The 20208-nt window shown below is 42.4% G+C and overlaps 1 protein-coding gene across 4 annotated transcripts in view; it reads right to left on the bottom strand.

The window, feature by feature from the left end:
- The window catches only part of MAGI2 (membrane associated guanylate kinase, WW and PDZ domain containing 2), a 1345167-nt gene that overhangs the window by 151259 nt on the left and 1173700 nt on the right, over positions 1-20208 (bottom strand). For all 4 annotated transcript variants that reach the window (XM_059396960.1, XM_059396961.1, XM_059396962.1 and 1 more), the window contains 3 exons: positions 16403-16494; positions 6995-7187; positions 464-712 (listed from right to left, as the gene is read on the bottom strand). In XM_059396960.1, the coding sequence (XP_059252943.1) occupies positions 464-712; positions 6995-7187; positions 16403-16494 (534 nt within the window). The remainder of the gene's footprint in view (positions 1-463; positions 713-6994; positions 7188-16402; positions 16495-20208) is intronic.

The raw sequence follows: 20208 nt of genomic DNA, 5'->3' as shown, positions 1-20208 counted from the left end.
TGCAGCCTGGCTCTTAGTCTCATGTCGCTCTCACGTCCGTTCTGTCATCGCCACACTGGGCTTCTGTAGAGCTCTTGAACACTGAGCTCCTTCCTCGACTGCTCTCCCCCCAGATCCTTTGCATATCTGGTTTCGTCCTATCAAGTGGGAAGGAGCTTCTCTTGCACCAATACTCTCACACTACTCAGTTTTATTTTCTTCCCACTATAATAGGAACAAAGAGCTTTTATGGGGGTTGTGGGGTCAGGGGGACATTAGATGTGAACTTGCATTCTTTCTGAACTGAAGGTTCAGCAATGTTTGCTAATCCTAAATTAAATTATCTTATTTTTGCCCATAGCCTGTAAGCTCCTGGCTCCCCAAGGTGCCTACAATCGTCTTCTGATCTGCACGTCCAGTATTCCTACCAAGAACAGATAAGCCCAAGACCCCTTATTCAAAGGCAAGTGAAGCCATCACTTACTGATAGTGGATCCGGACTCAGGTCTATTCAGGGAGCTGATGATGACAAAGCCGAAGCCTTCGTTCTCCTTGCGGTGAATGACCACATCGCTGGTCTGCAGACTGTGGGAAGCAAAGCCTTCAGGTGGAGAGGCATTGCTACTGGGGGCAGCGTGGTTGCTGTTGGTGTAGGTGGCGTAGTCACTGCGTGGAGAGCTATGGTGGGTTGATACAGAGCCTGGACTCCTCCCGTTCTCTGGGCAGGGCTCCCCTGCAAAACACAGCGTGCCCAGGTGCTTGGTTATGTAACAAGGGTCTTGATGAGTGCCTCTGTTTATTAGGTGCGGTTCTAGACATTAGCACCATGACAAGACTGGCTGACTGGCTTCTAGTCCCCACGAGTGCAGAGTTTTTGAAGGGCTACAAACCTAGCTACAGAGTCCCCAGGTCTAAGCCCCATTCCATTCTTCACGGCAAACATAGCTAAACCCTCATCGGCTTTCTCTGTGCTGCTACTAGTTTATATTTTCCTCTTGTTAAATCTGCAACACTCCACCCTCTACCACCTCTGCTCAGGACAACACCTGGTTTTAGATATTGAGCTTTTTTTTTTTTAAAGATGTATTTATTCATTTGAGAGAGAGAGAGAGAGCGTGAGAGAGAGGTGGGAAAGGGGCAGAGAAAGAGGGAGAAGGAGAGGGAGAGGGGAAGCAGACTCCCCACTGAGCGTGGAGCCCCAACAAGCCTCCATCTCACCATCTGACCCCGAGATCATGGCCTGAACCAAAACCAAGAGTCAGATGCTGACCTGAGTGAGACACACAGGAACCCCTAGATACTGAGCTTCTTAGTTTCATAATAATAACTGATTAAAGATTACAAAACAGGAGGGCAGTATCTTAAACTGCATTGTGCACAGGATTACTTAAAGAACTTGTGAAGACTGTATCTTCAGGGTTCATGCGTGGAAAGTTTTTTTTTTTTTTTAAGATTTTATTTATTTGACAGATCACAAGTAGGCAGAGAGGCAGGCAGAGAGAGAGAGGGGGAAGCAGGCTCCCTGTTGAGCAGAGAACCCCATGTGGGGCTTGATCTCAGGACACTGGGATCATGACTTGAGCAGAAGCTTTAACCCACTGAGCCACCCAGGTGCCCCTGGAAAGTGTTTTTAGTAGATTTAGGAAGACTGGGCACAGGAGAGAGAAACCCAGTAAGAGTTCTAGGCCACCACTGAGCAATGCTGCTGGAGGGGTATGGTTAGTGGGGCTAATAGCCCAGGATGTCCATGTAAAGGGACCCATCATAATCACAGTTTTATTTAATTTTGTGATACTCTGTTAGTCTAGAGGCATTAATTCACTCCATGTAGGTGGAAAACATCTTTCTTAAAGGATCCTTCTTTTATTCACTTATTCTAGGATTAAATCTAACAATGATGTCAGGCCAAGGAGACGATGGGTTTTGAATTTCTGAATGAGGTGTGGGTGGCATTGCTCATTTTTATGCTGTATTATTTCAAAATATTCTCTATTATTAGCCAGATAAACCAAACCAATACTTCCATGAGAAAACAAACTTATTTACAGGAAGAAATGATAAAAAGTTGGCAGCCAAGAGAAGCTGCTTTTTAAAAATAAAAGTTCACCTGTTATTGATAAAGAATTTTGTCATTTTAACTTAATACTTAGGTTTTGGTATTCTGATTAAAAGAACTGAAGTGGGCACCTAAAATACTGTAACTAGAAATAGGACTGTTTCATCTCATCTTACAGGTTGATTAGTTTGCTCAAAAGATGTTTCTGGAACAGAGAAATAGTGAGAAGGAAAGTAACCACAAATAATGACTCTTTTTTGGGTCTCTAGATATGGCCTCCCATTTAGAGCTCTGGTAGGTATCTCATAAAGCAAGTTAAAAATAAGTAGCAAAAGTCCCAGTGAAGGCTCTTAACTTGATAAACTGCAATTCCATTCTGAAACGAAAAATCATTTCATTTCAAAAATCAAAAATCATTTCAAAAATCAGGGAGAAAGAACACAGACTACAAGAGAATTTTTGTTCCACTGATATGTAGAGAAAAAGGAAGAGCATTTATACATACACTCAGATTAAAAAATAGTCTTACAAAAATGTATTCATTTCTTGTTTGTAATAGCAGAATAAGATCCAGGCTGCTGCTTATTATCATTTGATAAATTTGAATTTTTCGGTTAAGATTTAATTAATCAGATTTTAATTAAAGAAGACAAATGGATGCTTTTCATCTGTAAGAAATGTATCGAGGTGAGAAAAGTACAAAATGCCAATGTCAAAACCTTTCCCTCTTTTCTACCAGAATTTAAAACTACTTGTAAAATGTCCCCTCCCCACTAGAAAATATTCAAAGACAAGCTGTTACGGTCTTGGTGAAGGACATGTCCTTTATCAGTCCTTGTGCGAGTTGGAAATAAAGTGATTAGAGATAGTTGGGAGGAAGAAAAACAAACAATTATTAGGCTGTAACCTTAAATTGAAAATCTTCCTGAGTTATTGGACCAAATCAGTAACTTAAATGTCATAGGCAGTGACAAGAGAGATCTCATTTTCTGGCTGTCGTATTTTAGGGGGTTGAGGGCTGGGCCTGTCAATAAAGTGGCAACAAAGGAAACTGATCTGTCTTTGCAGTAAGTGTCTGGGAGCAGCTCTCGCTCATGTTCTAGAGGCTTCCCCGAAAGAACGTCACTGACTATTCAATGTGAATGGTGGCTGGGGAAGGCGAAGAGTGCAAAACAGTAAAAAGAATATGGTTCTCTTGCTTTTGGACTTTGCTTTCCACCTCTAGAACAACGTTCTTCATCTTTTTAAATTTTTTAAATTTCATTTAAGTTTTTCAGTGTTCCAAGATTCATTGTTTATGCACCACACCCAGTGCTCCATGCAATCGGTGCCCACCTTAGTCCTCATCACCAGGCTCACCCAACACCCCCATCCTCTCCCTTCCAAAACCCTCAGTTTGTTTCTCAGAGCAAACAGTCTCCCATGGTTCGTCTCCCCCCTCGATGTCCCCCAATTCACTTTTCCTTTCCTTCTCCTAATAAGGCAGTGGGTCTTGCCAGCCCAGGCTGGAGTGTCCACACGCATTGTACAACCCCATGGGGCCTGATGGAGCAGGGGGCAGCCTACAGGCTGGGTCCCCACCAAAGCGAGGGGCTGACCTGCCTGCGAAGCATCTGAGTGGGTGTACTCCTGGTCTGGACTCCTCAAAGCAGACAGCTTATTTAAACGGGTGACATGCTCAGACAAAGAAGAAGGGAACATGTTTGGAATCAACAAAAAGTCTAGTAACCAGGACTGGGGGATCCAGGGGCACCTTTCAGCCAGCTGCCAAGAAAGCCTTCTCTTTCTCAGCATTAAGCTGAGAATTAGACTCTCCCTTAGATATGAGAGAAGAGTACTGATGGATAGCTTTCGGACGGACTCTAACGTGTTTTGATTAAGTCATAATATGTTCTTTCACATCAATTCTAGATTGACACATAAGGAAATTCCTCAGGGACACTCTTCTCTCAGACGAATAGTGTGTATTCAAAATAATATGTCATTAGGTTGAACGTCTCAAAGCTGAGCTACTAAATATATAAATATTTATACTTCAGTGTAATAATTAAAGCCACTCTTCTACTATCCTTGGGGGAAAAAAATAGCTAAACACTGGAGCTGGTGGCGTGGGTAAAACATCTCTCAAAACTAGTTTATTTTTTAAATTAAAAAAAGGTTTTTTTAAAGACTTTTCATTTATTTTTTGGGAGAGAGAGTGAGTGTGTATGAGAGAGAGAGAGCAATTGTGGGGAGAGAGGGAAAGGAAGAGGGAGAAGCAGACTCCTTGCTGAGCAGGGACCCCGACGCGGTGCTCGATCCCAGAATCTTGGGTTCATGACCTGAGCCAAAGGCAGATGCTTAACTGACTGAGCCACCCAGTTAAGGTGGCTGTGCTATAATTATCTTGTATATAAAATATTAAATGTATTATGGGATGTTTCTTTCCTTTACTCCACAATTTCTCCTTTTTGAGGATCTAGCTTGTCATTGCCTCATTGAAAACCTCACCTTTCTAGCCTTAGCATGCACACTTTTAAAATATTTTAATATTTGCAGAAGCTTCTGTGTTACTTAGTTGTTGCCCGAGGTAACTAACTAGGCATTATCTCTCCTAATCCATGTGCTTTTCTCTCTTTTTCTCTTGAGCGTTGGAAGCCAGTGCCTAGTGCCTTCTGAGGAGGGACAGGACATTTGCACAAGCTGAGGCAAGCATAAGGCTGAAGACTTTAACCTCCGTGAGCGCCGCCCCCCTTCTTCCCAGCTCCTGATACCACTGCTCTGTGTAAGAAGGTGGCAGCTTTGTCCCTCTTCTCACGTATCTTCTGTCTCTTCACAAGCTGACTGCTCACTTCCTTCAGCTTTGAACCATCTCATTGTAAGTCAGGCTCACACCTCCCACTGCCTTTGCTTGGGAAAGCATAATAATAATGGTAACAGTCCTTGAAAAGGCCTCCTCACTGTCATATCCATGTGTGGCTGTCCTTTCTCGCTCTTGGAGAAATCATTTTCTATACTGATGACGCTTTCAAGGAAGAGTGAGCTGAATTAACTTGGAAACACTCCTGGTGTGAACGAGCAGTCTGCACCCGAACGTTTTCAAAAATTAAATGCACTTGAAATGCACTCGAAAACCTAAATGAGTAAAGTTGGTAAGAACTGCAGCAAAGAGCATCTTCACAAAAGTCACATGATCCACAAATTGCAAGAATACATTTTTGCAGCTTTTGGCATGCACTCCAATAGTGTGGGTTGATTAAAACAAAATTTAATTGGCAATAATCAGCTGGTGGCAAGGGGAGCATGAAATTATGTTGGTGCACTTGGTTTTGCACCTTGCAGTATATTTCCTTGTAAATCGGGTATCTTTTTAATTTATCCGTGGGTTACAGAACATATAGCATGGCAAACTTTTTATTAAAAATCACTCTTAGGGAGAGAGACTGTTAAATGTTAACCAAGCAAACACTCTCTTCCTCCTGGCATCTTGCCCAAGGATAAGGCATGATTCAAGGTGTTTTACTTCTTTGGGTCAAGTGGTATGTCACGAATTTCTGAAGATGAATGGCACTTCTTAGCAAAACCTCCACACGATGCAAGATATATAGCAGTCTGTACTGGTGAGGGCTGACAATTCTTCCGACTTGCCCTTTTAAACGATTGCCCTTGATCAAAGTCTAGTTTCTAGAAGACTCGATTAGAAAAGGGGCTTTAGTTCAATTAGTAAGTCTTATCTTCCCTAGTCACTCACAGCCTGTGATTAGCCAGTGGCACCCAACCCCCCACTATTTTTTTTTTTTTTAAATTCAGATGCCTTATAATAATAACACAGGGAAGACTACTTGGGTTAGGGAGTGACATTTGCTAACGGATGGTCTTTGAATTCCTTGGGGGTGGGATGGGTGGGGGCCCGAAGGTGGGATAAAGCCAGAAGCACAGGTGGTGGCAGGGGCGGGGGGTCGGTGCAGCGGCAAGAGCCTCTGCATTGTCACTGATTTTCACTGCAGACTCCTGGGTGAGCTACCCAACCTCTGGGCCTTGGTTTCCTTTTCTGTAACACATGGGAGCTCCTGCAGTTGAAGTCCATCCTAATCTGTATGAGGAGACCCAGGGGGCTGAGCAGAGAGGCCAGTGGCCATGAGAGCAGTAGGTAATTCACAGGGCAAAGCTCTGGAAGCTAGCTGGGGACCCTACTGCCTATGTTATGGAGTGCTTACATTACAAAAAATGGTTGATTTTTGTAACAGACATATTCATAGAAATATAAACCGTTTTGGGGGATTGAGATGGTGGAGAGAGATAAACTAAATCATACTAGGACTGTGAAGACTGATTTAAAAGTGAAGTTTGGGATAATAGACAATGCAGAAAAAAAAAAAAAAAAAGTGAAGTCTTTGGTGGATTCTTTCACGATGCTGGGAAATGGCTGTAAAGGGAATAATTACTTCTAATTTACCGATTCCATAAGCTTGGAGTTAAATGAATTGTGTTTTCTCAAAGTGACATACAGCTGTATTTTTGTCATAGTTTTATTGTTACCTTTTATCAGGCTCTACTTTGGAGGCTAATTTTCCATCCTAGTTGTCTTATTATGGTATCAAAATGCCGTGGTTCTTGGTTCGTAAACACAATGAGGAACACTTTCCAAAGCTGTATTTTCCACTACCATAATGTTCCTCTTATAGCTAGCATCCACCAAAGAGCAAAGAGCATACACATTTTAAATTAGCCCCAGGCTTTGCTAGAAAATTTTTAATGACCAAGCTGAAAAGGTAGGGCTTTGAGACTGCTTGGAATTATAGTGGGGTGAAAATCTGCCCTTTTGAGATCATGGTCACATGTGGTAGATCTAGGTTGACTTTTGTCCTTGTATAATATAGAAATTGGTTTAAAATTTTTTCCTCCCTGTCCTTAACCATGTCCCACAAAAGCATTTCACCACCCGACCCCCAAGCCTCCCTGCTGGCTTGAGCCACACACCTCCACATAGCACCTTCCTTCTCACAGTGAGGTTGACCTGCCCGTTTCGGGCTGCGTGGTGCATCAGGTCGATGACATAGCGGTGGGTCTTGCCAGCCACTGGAATCCCGTCGACATAAACAAGCTCATCTCCCGGGTGCAGGCGGCCGTCTCTGTCAGCTGAACCCATGGCAATGACGGCGCCAATCAAAATCTAGAGAAACGTGAGAAGGAAAGGATATTTGCATTTCAACTATTTTTGCTCACATATACATAATTTCTTTATGTAAATATAGTTATAGATAATATTAAAATTTCCTTATATATAAATCTAATTATACACAATAAGATCATATATATGTATGTACAACTTGGGGGAAGGTTTTATTTCCACATTCTACGCCTTACTCCAAACCTGAGCATGTACTTGAAAAATGAAAAATGAGGGGCTTTTCCCACTCTTCCAGGTTGCTCACTCCTTTTAGAGAAATGAACATTTTGAACTCGCTGCTGATGGCCACGAGGTCTGGGGGACACTTGCTTCCTGGTGCCCCAGTTATCACCCTTAAGAAAAATTCTAACCCCAAATGTTCTGATGTTATTGGCCATTGGGCATGTAACAAGCTGGGGATTGAATCTTGGCTCCACTTCTTATTTGTGTGGCCTTGAGCGAATCTTAACCTCTGTGAGCCTCAGTTTCTTCATCGGCAAAATGGGGAAATAAAGTAATGGGAGCTGTTTTATGGACTTACTGAAAGAACTGAGTGAAATAATGCATGTAAAGCATTTAACTTTGCTCATGCACATAGTGAGAGCTAAAAAAATGTCAGGGGAAACGAGGGGCTATATATTATGAAACTGCTAATGATTCAATTTTTTTTTTTTTTTTTACTTTGTTTTGCCTTGCAAGTCTGGAGGTAAGGAAAAAATAAAATAAAACAAAGTAAAACTCCCAGTTGGCTCTTCAGGTCAGGTGACTTTAAAAAAGCCTCAGTCAAACCTCCTCCTGATTTTTGCTCTATTCCTTCGAATATTTCCTTGGAGCACTCTCCTTAGTGTAAAGGACATTCCCAATTCTGCCTGTCCCCTGAAATGCTTCTGAAATGTTTAGGTGACTCGCATGCCAAGAAATGAGGAAGAGGACTTCTGGGAAATGTGTGTGTGTTAATTCCCTGAACCAGGGACTGTAAGGAAAGACATAACATAAGGCTTCCCACTTTCCATTAGAAACACTCAGATTAGTGTCCATTAATGAGGCTTTTTTTTTCTTTCTCAGAAAAAAAACCAATGGCACTAAATATTTTAGTTATACTGTTTAACCTACAATTTTTCCAACACATGGGCAATGGCCATCTGATTTCTTTCACCAAGTGGCTTAGCTATAGAGCATCTGAAGTCAATTGTTACTCTTACCCTGATCATATTACAGAGACTATCCTCTAAGTTTTAAGTCTGTATAAAAGGATCCCTTACAGATGGATTTCGTTTGGGCACAATGATTTCCTTCAAACTCTGGATCTGTGGATCCCAGCTCATTTGCAGAGCTGCCCCCTCGTGATCGCGGGCTCATGTGTCTCAGGTGTGACAACAGACTGATTCTTATGTGGTCACACTGCTCGGCGTGACCTGTCAACATGGCAACTTGATGTGAATGCCCAGGATTTCTCGGGTCTATGCAGAATTAGAGGATGGAGAGTGCTCTGTTTTCCTGAAGACCTCATAGCCTAGGCCCACTGAACAGCTTTCTTTATCCACAGGAATGACAATTCTTGATGACTACACCTACTTTGTCTCTATTCCTGGGGGTGGGCTGGGGTTTGATTTGCTTCCACACTGAATATCAGTGCTCTGAGGAGTGGTTCATTATTGCTATCACAAGGAAAACCTCCCATATCCTGCCTTAGATTAGCGGTACAGTGTGGTTCTTTCCCGGCAACGCTCCGCTCCCATTTCCTACAGGCCAGCGGCTGGGTCTGCTTCTGACAGTCTCCATTTCTCTTATTGTCATGCCAACCTGAATTTATGAGCTTCTTTCTAAAGATGTTCCAATCTCTTCTTCAAAAGACTGAACCCGCTAAGGAGCCCTTCAAAGATTTGCTAAGTGCTTTGTGCGAAAGCCAGTTAAAATGAATGTTTATGTTTCTCCACTGCCCCATGAAAAGCTGCATTTAGCTGGGTTAGTCCCCCAAAATGCTTCAACCTTTGGACTTCCTATGTGCTTTAGTGAGAGAGTTTATAGCTAGTTACAGAGAAGAAAATGGCTCGTGAGCTTCTTGGCCGGTTAATTATCAACTTGAAGCTATATTTCTGACTCTCACTGAGAAGAGTGAACCAAAATATAGGTCACATTTGAGAACGGTATGGATGCAATTTGGTCCTCTGCAAAAACAAAATTTCACTAAGGAAAAAAACCCAAAAAACCAAAACACCACCCACTCCCGTCCCTGACCCCAAATTTCACTTTCGAAAATTCCCATTCCTCCCTTGCTGTAAGCAGGCAGCAAAAATATGCAGATGCTCTTGAAGTTATCGTCTTTGTTACTAGGTGATACTAGTTCTAGTACCACCTAAACTAGTTACACTCAGTAAAAGAAAAATCCCAGTAAAACATCTGCTTTTCTGCTGCATTGCTGTGATAGGAGTACTAATTAATTTATCTATTCAGCAAATATTAATTGAACCCTTGGGTACTTTTGGGTGTTAGAAATTCACCCGTGAACAAGAGATACAGATCCGTGCCCTTAGAAAACTCCTAGTCTAGTGGTCAGACAATAATGAGTGTAGTCAGTTCTGTTGTATGCTAGCAGGCATGCACCACGGAAAAAAGGGAGCAAGGCGGGGTGGCGGGTGGAGGTCAGTCATGTGACTGGAGGCAGTGCGAGAGCTGGTTAGAGGAGGCACCGCTGAGAACCTGACATTTGAGCAAAGACTTAAGTTCCCCTGACACACTTTTTTTTTTTTTAAAGTGGAAGCTTTACTCTTTGAAATTCTGTTCATTTGATCAAATCTCATGTGCTTACTTCCAATAAGTGGTGTAATCAGCAGAGTACCCCAGTATAACTTCTTATACAGTGTTACACAATTCCTGTATATATAGACATTATTATGTAACGACATTAATAATCCATCCTCTACCCTGTTTCAAACTGAAGTTGACATAACTATTAAATGCGATTGAACTGGCCCCGAGTGGTGGCCTGTGGTGGCCTGTAGCATGCACCGAGCTGCGTGCCCAGTAGTATGTAGCACCGAGCGGTGCGTCCATGAGCCGGGCGCAGCAGCTGCTTTTGCTGAATTCATCAGGAGCCATGGCCTCCGCTGGGAAGAGGCTCACTGCGCATGCTCTCTTCAAGCTCTCACGCAGCTTCTCTGCCTTAGGCTTTGGCCATGTTGCCCCTTCATGCGTTGTATTTCACTGTAGCTACAGAGCTAATTCTATGTATCTTCTCTTTTAAGGAACAACAACAACAACAACAACAATACCTTTTCCCCCTGCCTTTTAATTCGAGTATGCCTTGTATGCTCCAGTTATTCTATGAGTTTAGTTCCTGCCTGCCACGGTTCCTGCAGAGATGAGACGGTCCTTGGTTCCTTGTTGCAACTCCTACTGCCTTTTCAATGCATATACACTCTCCTGTTGGCTTAAAGTATGGGGAACATGCCTCAGGACATCTGATCCTTTAAGCCAGGAGTTCTAACGCTTTGGGCACAAGTGAACCACCTGGTGAGCTTATTAAAACACAGCGTTGGGAACTACCAGCTGGTAGAACTACCTGCAGGAACTACCTGCCCCCCCCTCCACCCAAGAGTGTGATACTGTTGTTCTGGGGTGGAACCTGAGAGTCCACATGTTTGACAAGCTCCCTGGAGAGGTGGGAAGCTTCAGTCTGTGGCCCTAGCACCCTCTGAGTAGCAAGTCCTGAGTATTCACACTCCGTCCAATGGCCATGGGATCTGTGGTCCTCACTGGTCACCTTCTAAGTCCCCTGAAGGACTCTCCCGATGTGCCTGGCCTGAGCTCTCTGACCCATCATGCCTGTCACTTTGCAGGTCTGTTGAGAGACACTTTCCACCCCCCAATCCCTCTCAAGTGCATGGTCTGGGCTCTCTGACCCATGAGACTACATTTCCCTTCTGGTCTTGCTGACCCTGGGCTACACTGGCCACTGAGCCTTCCTGCCAACACTGGCCTCGCTCCACACGCATCTCCCTCTAGGCTCACTGGATTCTTAAGCCTGTGTAGACCCACTCATCAGTTTGCTCATTGCTCTTGGAGAAGTCCTTTATCTTGTCCTTACTGCTTTGGCTTTGAAGGAAGAACCTTGTGGCAAAACAGCTAGAAAACGCCTGCTCCCTAAACTCCTGGAACAACGGATCCACGGCCTTAGCTTTTCAACTGCCTTCTCAGAAAACGAAAGAATCAACAACTCCACAATTCTGTCTCATAGGCTGGGAAGGCACGGAACAAAACAGAGTATTTGATATGAAATAATAGCAATTCACATTTAAGTGGCTGGTACCCCAGTCAGCCAGGGGAAAAAGCTAACAAAAAAAGGAAAACCAAAATCATATGTGCAGGCCTTTTATTTCCTTTAATTCTTTCCGGCTCTACCTAATGCAAGTCCAACCTTGTTAGATCTGAGCTACAATAGTTATGACCTGGGACAACTTAACAGGGTGGCAAGCCGATTTCAGGCTCTTGCCTTCTGAAACTTCTCTGCAAGTTTACACAGACTCGCCGACCAAGAAATGTGTCTATCGTTACCTCCTCTTTCTATGAACAGTTTTTCTCCATTGCAGCATTTTCTAAATCTTTCTACCTTGATGCCTTCCCATCTCTTTTCAGCTCACAGCTGGAAATCCCATTTTTGTTCCTTTCTGGCAATTTTTCATTTCTTTCTATTTCTATTGTTATTTAACTGTGAAAAGTATTTCCTCTTGCAGGAAAAATGCCCGTATGCTTTGTTGGAGCTGGAGTCCTGCTGTTCATTATTTGCCGAAAGCTATGTTGTCGTGTTTAAAGCGCACCCTGAGATATCAGTACCATTTTGTATATATGGAGGCAGAAACCTGTTTGATGTAATTTATGAGACCTCCTGTGGCTGGGGACCAAGTCGCCTCATGAGACTCTCTCTTTGTAGCACATCGGCAATTAAATGAGGCCAGCACATTTTGTTTATATATTATCTCTGGACGGAGGAAAGCAGGAAGGAAAGGCTTATGGGAGGTCTTTACAGTAGACTCACTCTTCCTGACATGGTCTTTCTGAGGTGCAGCGTTCTGGTCTTCAAGGCATTACTTTCTGCCTTTGCTTGCTTTAGGAAGATTTAGGCTTCTTAAATGGCTTAAGTGTCCAAATTGTAACTAGCAGACTGTGTGTGTCTTAAATCATTCAAATGAAAGAATAAACCAGAATAAGTCTAAATAAACACAACAGGTATAACCAACAATCCATGTAATCTGAAGAGGCTTGTCAGAGATACTGGATGTCTGCCCTCTGTAGGGGAGAAGGGCCCCCTGAGTCAAAGCCAGTATTCAGAAGTGCTGGGAATCTGGGGGTCTGTGCACTGACTAGGAGGCCAGGTGGTGACTATGGCCACATTCACACACCCGAGCTTCATTTTGAGCAATATATGCTCCACTGGGGCCACAATATTACTGCCTCGGTGACAAATTTCAGCCAGTCCCCTCCCTTCTTGAGCCAGCTGAGACCACATCTTCCCTGTGGACAGTCACGCGGTCCCTCCTGCCCCTGGGGGAGGAGGGAGAGACTGGTGAAGACAGTATTTCCTGAATGTGGTTCTAGTTTACCCCCAAAGGGACAATGCAGGCACATTCGGGGGAAATAGAATTTTCTATTTCAAAGACTATATTGAAGTAAGTGTCATGGGAAGAATTAGAACTTCACTTCTTTTTTTATTTTTGTCATAGTTTAATCTTATTTGTCCTTATCATATAAGGGAAGGACCCTGATAGTATGTTTAGGGGTTATAAAAATCCAGGATCTGGCCCTGGTTGAAGAGTCCTTTGGTACAAAATATTCATCTTTGAGTCCAGTTCTCTGGGATGGGAATCTCAAAGACAGGAGACTAAGGGACTAATGCAGGTATGAGAGGTTCTTGGGAACTGTGGCCATGTTCATTTTAAAAGGGACCACCCCTTAGCTCTGGTCAGTTGCTGTCAACGAGAAAGATAAGCCAAATGTTGCTAGATTTATTTTTCAAGAGAATATGTAAATTTGAATTTTAAACATGTGAAATTAATTGGTGTTGCACAATTTTAAAACACTGGGTTGAATAAAACATATTATAGGGCTCCTAGGACACCATTCCTGATTCTAGGAGGAAGCCGTTTAAATTCTACAGAGCCTGTAGCATCTAGAAGCCTCAGAAAAGGTAAACTCTAGGTTATTACTTTTTTTTTTTTTTCCTGAGAGGTTCAGGTGACAGTTTGGGCTTGGTGAAGAGAATTCTCTTCAATTCCAGTTAGCAAATATCTAATGTGCCAGGCTCTGTGCTGGGCTTGGAAGATAGAAACACCGCCATAACCTTGCCTTCAAGGAGGTCACAGTTTGGTAAGGGGGAAAAAGTATGTCAGTTAGTACCTTCTGGAACAAATAGGAACCTCCTCCTTCTGGTGGAGACCACTTAGGTTGGTACGTTTGAAGCATTATGGCATCATAATGGATTCTAATGAATTTACCCTTAAATGCCCTACAAGAGTCTCAGTATCCACCATAGGGTGATGAAAATCACCTTACAGTGCCATCATTGCTTGCATGTAGTGTCGTATACAATAAAGAATTGAGCCTGAGCACAAAGAGAGGTCTGGCCTTTCCTGAAATGTATCCTCTAGACCACTGGAACCGGAGTATCTTTATTCACTGTGAGCCCCTTGTACCACACCTGAGTGTGCTAAGGACGAGACTCCTGGTGGGTACCTGAGTACCTGACAGTTTATCCTAAAGGAGATGACTCAGGGTGGAAAGGCCGCACCCAGTCCTGAGGGGCGGAGCTCGCTGACCAGGTAAGAATGACAAGTCATATAATTAAAGGGTTGGGCCTTTGAACCTTGTGACATCACCCTGGCCCTTTGGGAAGAGAGGGGCTGGAGACTGAGCTCAACCGCCTCAGTGCCTCGGTCACTCATCTCACACAGTAAGACCCCAATAAAAACTCTGGATACCGATACTTGGGTGAGCATCCCTGGTTGGCATTGATGCTGGGAGGGATAACTTGTCTCAGGATGATGGAAGCCTTCCAGACTTTGTCCTATGGGCCTTTTTTTTTTTCTTTTTCTTTTGGTTGGTCCTAATTTGTACGCTTTCAGTGTAAAATTATCTAAATTATAAAATTATAAAAAATTATTAAAATTATAATAGTAAGTACTGCACTCTCTTGAGTTCTAGTAGTCATCGTAGTGAATTATCCAATCTGAAGGAGGCCTTGGGACCCCCAAATTTGCAGCTAGTATCTGAAGTGAGGGATATTCACTTCACGGCAGTCTGGAGGACCATGACCTTAACCTCCTCTTTGGCAGATAACACACTAGTCATTTATGGGGGCACTGACGGAGAATAAGAAGGGAAAGATGAAGTCCCTGCTTAGGGGGAATTTTAAATCCCTCTGATCAAACAAAACTCAGAATCAGGTGGCAGATAGAGGGGAGCCAGTCTGTGAAAGGGAGCAAAATATAACTGAGATTTGTTCCTTCTCCTCATGACATGAGATCTTTAATTTAGTCTCCAAAGTTATGTGTGCCTTATATTTTACCTTAGCACTCTTCCCTCCCAAAGCACTAGTTGGGAAATCCAGACAACCCTCCACGGTAAATGAACTTTCACGCTTCTGGTAGCTTGGGAATTAGTGATATTGTGGTTGAATGGATATTGAATTTTAGGCCCCCAAATTAGGAAGTAAGCTTTTTTTCCTGGAGTTTCCTCATCTTTGGAGTCTAAACTCAGCTTCTCAACATTTTTCCTAATAAGGGATCTCATCAATCATCTGGTCCAGCTCCGCTCGAAGGGCCAAAGATCCTCTCTGGGGTTCCTGTCAGGTTCTCATCAGCTCTGCTTGAATACTTCTCTCGGGAAGGAGTTCACTGTCTACCAAGGCAATCAACTTCACTTTTTTCAGTCTTCATTTTTACAGATTCCTTTCATTTGTTAGATTAAGTTTTTTTTCTCCTAAAGGTTTCTGCTCATTTTTGGTTCTAGCTTTATTTTCTGGAACGGCTGACCAAAAAATGAGAGGATGAGGATAAACCTGCATTCAACCCCTGATAGGATCCAGGCAAAATACCAAGAGGTTTGCATATGCTATCTTAAATTCTTCAAGCTCTCTCGCTGAGAGAGAACCACTGTGTTCTTCATCTTACAGGTGAGGAAACTGAGCTTTACAGCTTAAATCCCTTGCATGAGCTGGGATGGGGTTAAGGCACCTGAGCTGGAATGGGGTGTCATTTATTCAAACTTTCCATGGACCTGACTTAGTCACATTGGGTACCATTTAAGACACATCTTTTACAGTGAGTATTTTATGGTTGATATTTTGATACATGCTCACAAATCTAACTTTGCTGAGTTTTCTGTATATTATTTTATGCTTTGACTCTGGTGTATAAGGAGGGGTGTGTGTGTGCATGCACACACAGGTTTAATTTTTCCAGAGCCCTTCCCAAAGTCTCAATATTGTGCCAACTGAAGTTCGCTTTGTGAACATCTTCTCATGGTAATCCCTTCATTTGGATCTGGCTGAGGTCTTGCAGCATTAAGCTTGATTTTACTTCTGTTTATCCCCGTGCTCTCTTTCCCTCATACTTTTCACTGCAAATGTACATAAATTCTGCTGGTCCAAGTCACCCCTTGGCTTATATCTTCTTCTTCTTCTTTTTTTTTTTTTTTAAGATTTTATTTATTTATTCAGAGAGAGACACAGCAAGAGAAGGAACACCAGTGGGGGCGGGGGAAAGGGAGAATCAGGCTTCTCACCAAGCAGGGAGCCTGATGTGGGGCTCAGTCCCAGGACCCCAGGATCTTGACCTGAGCTGAAGGCAGACACTTAATGACTGAGCCACCCAGGCGTCCCTGGCTTGTATCTTCTGTCATACCATGTTTTTACTTTGAGTTACTGTCCAGAGTGACTAGGGGTCCAATACAATTAGGCAGTTGAACTATTCAAGAGGAATTCAATCCATTCTGAGACAGAGTAATGTCCGCTCTTAATGTATGGACATTAATTTATGATGATATGTTGGCATGGAAACACCGACATGTTTTGAGAACTTAAACAGCAAGAAAAGAACACAAACCTCAAATGTTTTTTTTTTTTTTTTTTTTTTTTAGCCCTGAGAGACTTTCTTTTGGGTTGAGAATGAATAGTGAGAGTGGTCTATAGCCCACAATGTGGAAATAAAGAGGTTTCGACTTACAGGCTGCCCAGGCTCATCTCCCCCGAGGATTCTGAAGCCAAATCCAGACTCCATCCTGCGAAGGTGAACATCCAGCTCCTTATAATCTGGACCTGGCATAAAGGAGAGCCTATTGAGTAACGAATCCTGTCTTTTCCCCGCTCCCTGAGAAACTGAACACACCAATGATAAATTAATTTTGTGGATGTGATTAATGAGAGTGCTGTTAGAGTTGGTGGAGAGCAGAGAGGATAAAAAATAATAATAACAAAAAAGTTCCAAAATTAGGTAGTCTATGGACTAACAGTGATCAAATAAGGGCATTACTAGGGTATTGCCATAGGCAGAAATAACATACAGATTTCCTGACTTAAAAAAAAAAAAAATCCCCACAATGTCTCTGTAATACCTTATTTTCCTGAAAGCATTCAGATTGCTCTCAAGAAGATTGGCTGTCACTTTGAGGATGTTTACTCTGACTAGAACCATTGTTGCAGAAGTATGAGAGAAAAGATGACATCCTGGAACTACCTGGTAGAGAACTGCCTAGGAATTTATAAATATCTCTTTATGTCTTGATGCATCCCATTTCGTGTATGTTGGGGGGGGGCAGGAGGGAGATACAAATTTATGTCTAATGAATTTGTCTTTTTTAGAATTGTAAAAATTAGAAAAAAATAGAATTGGAACTTTTCTATATTGGGAGTTTGAGTGAAGTTTTTGTTTTCAGACTAACTTTCATAACTTAGGGGTAGAAATTTGCCTGGCATAAGTGAATGCTTACCTCCCTAAACCTTTTACAATGTGGAAGTCACTACTGAGCTTACTAGTGTATTTAAAATAAACTGGAAGAAGGATGCTTTCTTGCAGTTAGCTGAAAGAACAGAAATGTAGTTAAAAAATAAGCTGGGAGACTCCCGGATGCCAGTTTTTTCAATCCTAGAATAAATACATGAAAAGTCTAAAACCTCTTTTGACTTTTGAAGGTGAATGTGATTTTTGCTTACCCATTACCTTTGGACCTTTGAATCCTTCTCACAGGGGTAAAGTCTCCATCCTGACTTGTGCATACTTTCGTGGTCATTGTTGGGATGCCACTGAATGTTAGCAACTTTGGGAAATCTTGATGAGTGCCATCCTTTGCTTAAGAAGTATTTAGTGATCCTAAGCATTCCTGGTTTAGAGGAGGCATTAGAATTTATAGAAGCAATATTAAATTGCTTAACACGGGATGGTTTTGGAAATTGAGATGGGATTTCAGAGAATGATCCTCAGTGGGACAGGAAGATGTGTCTGAGCCATTTGGATACATAGTAGTAGTCCTAGTTGGAGAGAGTCAGTGAATGCTGGGCAGGCAAATCCTTCCCAGGCTCTACAGTAAGTGGGGCTGCTGAAGTGATCCAGTAAAGAAGGCACAATGACACTGAGTTCACCATGGAGCCCTCCAGTATGAGCTGTGCATTCCCAGTGATATATAGAAGACAACGCATTCATTTCTGAAATATAGGCATAAGCTGATGATGTGTTACTGTTCTCAAAAGACAAAATAAAACTAGTCAAGCACAAAAGTACACTTGCATATATGTATATAATGTGTAAGAATCCATGCCTTTCATGAGCGCATGCACATATAACCAAAGACCTTTCCATTCAATGACTAGTAGAGAACTCAGAGAAGACTAACCAACTGGATTTCCACATTCATTAGTCATTCTTTATAAATTGTATTACTGTTCATATTTGAAAGATGAGAACTTGGAAGAATTCGGTTGGGTGGTAAAAGGAAGATGAAAACTTTGCCCTGTACTCTATGAGTCACAATTGGCTTTTGAACTCCGCTCCTTCCTGGGGTCTATAAAATCATGTACGAAATCACACATTGGGAGTGTGTGTTCTTTTGGGGCTCTGGAACTCCAGGAAGATACAACAGCCCTATAAAATCATAGCAATCACAGGTACTCCTCCTGGGGAAGGCAGAAAGGCAAGGGGAGATAGGAAGATGACAGAAAATGCCCAAGCACTTACAAATCTATAGAAGTTGTTTATGATTCTACTGTTCACGGCAATCTCTTCTTAAGGTTACTTGAAGCTTAGAGGACTCTAGGCCATATATAAAATACATAGAGACCATAAAAAATACAAAGAGAATATATTTCTGACACTTAAAATGATAGCACGAGCATATGTATAACCAGAACTTTCCATCTACTTCTATAAATATTCTCATTTTTGCATCCCTGGTGAGTAAAGCAAGTGGGAAACTGTTCTTCCAATGGCTTCAGCGTCAATCCCTATTACATGGGGGATCTCTAAAAGTTTACTTTGCAATCCATTTTATTTGCTAAATAAAACTTCGCCCTAAGAGAATGCTGAAATTATGAGAATCTCAGTAACAGAATTTTGAAATGTGCCAAAGTGAAAAAGGGTTTGTCTTGTGTCAGAGAATGCTGCAATTCCCAGAGAAATTGGAAAGCATTTCCTTAGCGAATGACTCAGTGCTCTCATTTTTAATAGAAAGAATACAGAACTTGGTTGGTTAATTTTATTTAACTTTGAGGAAAAGATGTGAGTGGGGCATTTGTCCTCATCCCCCTGTTTATTTTGTGCAGTTCAGTGACCTTACGATCTCCTGGCAATGGTCTGGCCACTCTGATTTCAAATGTAGGGTGATGTGTGCCAACCATGCCATATTCACCCTCCATTCTTCTAGGCAGAGATGGCTAGCTACGTGGTACATGAACAAGTTGAGAGAGGCAAAGAGAGAACTATTAGAGAAGGATGCTAGCAGCACACATGACTTTTAAAAATTTCCTTGTTAATTTTGAACAGAGACTCAGAGGCTTTAGGGCATGGAAACTTTAGAGACATAGTCAACTGGAAAAAAATTTAAATGATAGATTGTGCCTTAAGGCAGTAGTACTTTTCTTTCTTTCTTTTTTTTTTTTAGGGAAAATAAGAACTTTCAGAAGAATGATTTTTCTTTGGTTTCTTCTCCTACCTTCCCCAAACTTTTGAGTTGTTTTAAAAAATAAGTAAAATTGGGATGCCTGGGTGGCTCAGTTGGTTAAGCATTTGCATTCTGTTCAGGTCATGATCCCAGGGTCCTGGGATCAAGTCCTGCATCAGGCTCGCTGCTCAGCGGAGAGTGTGCTTCTCCCTCTGCCTGCCGCTCCCCCTGCTTGTGCTCTCTCTGTCTTTCTCTCTCTGTCAGATAAATAAAAATCTTTTAAAAAAATGACCAAAATTATATGAACAAAGCTGAGACATATTACTCCCTGCTTTGTTAGCTCTCATAAGATTATGATGTTTCTGAAACTTTCCTTTAGCTGCTCTTCTGGCTTCATGACACATTTGTTTTTCTTTTTCTTTTTCTTAAAGATTTTATTTATTTGAGAGGAAGAGCGAGAGAGAGCGAGCACAAGCTGGGGGTCGGGGGAGGGGCAGATTCCCCACTGAGCAGGGAGTCTGACCTGTGAGGCTCAATCCCAAGACCCTGAGATCATGACCCAAACTGAAGTCAGACACTTAAGCCCCCGAGCCACCCAGAAGCCCTGACTGATGATACATGGAAAATTCCCAGATCATACTTTGTCTCTTCCTCCATTAATGCACAAACACAGAGCAAAGAAATCTAAGGGCCAGCTCTTCACCGCACTGTGACAGAATTTAACAATCACCACCTCTCTCTCCTGTTGACTCGCTAACCATGCACCTGGAAGGTTGTTTGATGAAGGAGTCTGGTGAACACGAGTGGAACCTGAATCACTTTGGACATCACTCAACCGGGCCCCCACCGACAGCCTTTTTTGTTGTTGTTGTCGTTTTCT

The sequence above is a fragment of the Mustela nigripes genome, chromosome 4 (assembly GCF_022355385.1).
Source record: "Mustela nigripes isolate SB6536 chromosome 4, MUSNIG.SB6536, whole genome shotgun sequence".
Taxonomy (NCBI): domain Eukaryota; kingdom Metazoa; phylum Chordata; class Mammalia; order Carnivora; family Mustelidae; genus Mustela; species Mustela nigripes.
This window is presented reverse-complemented; position numbering and strand designations above follow the sequence as displayed.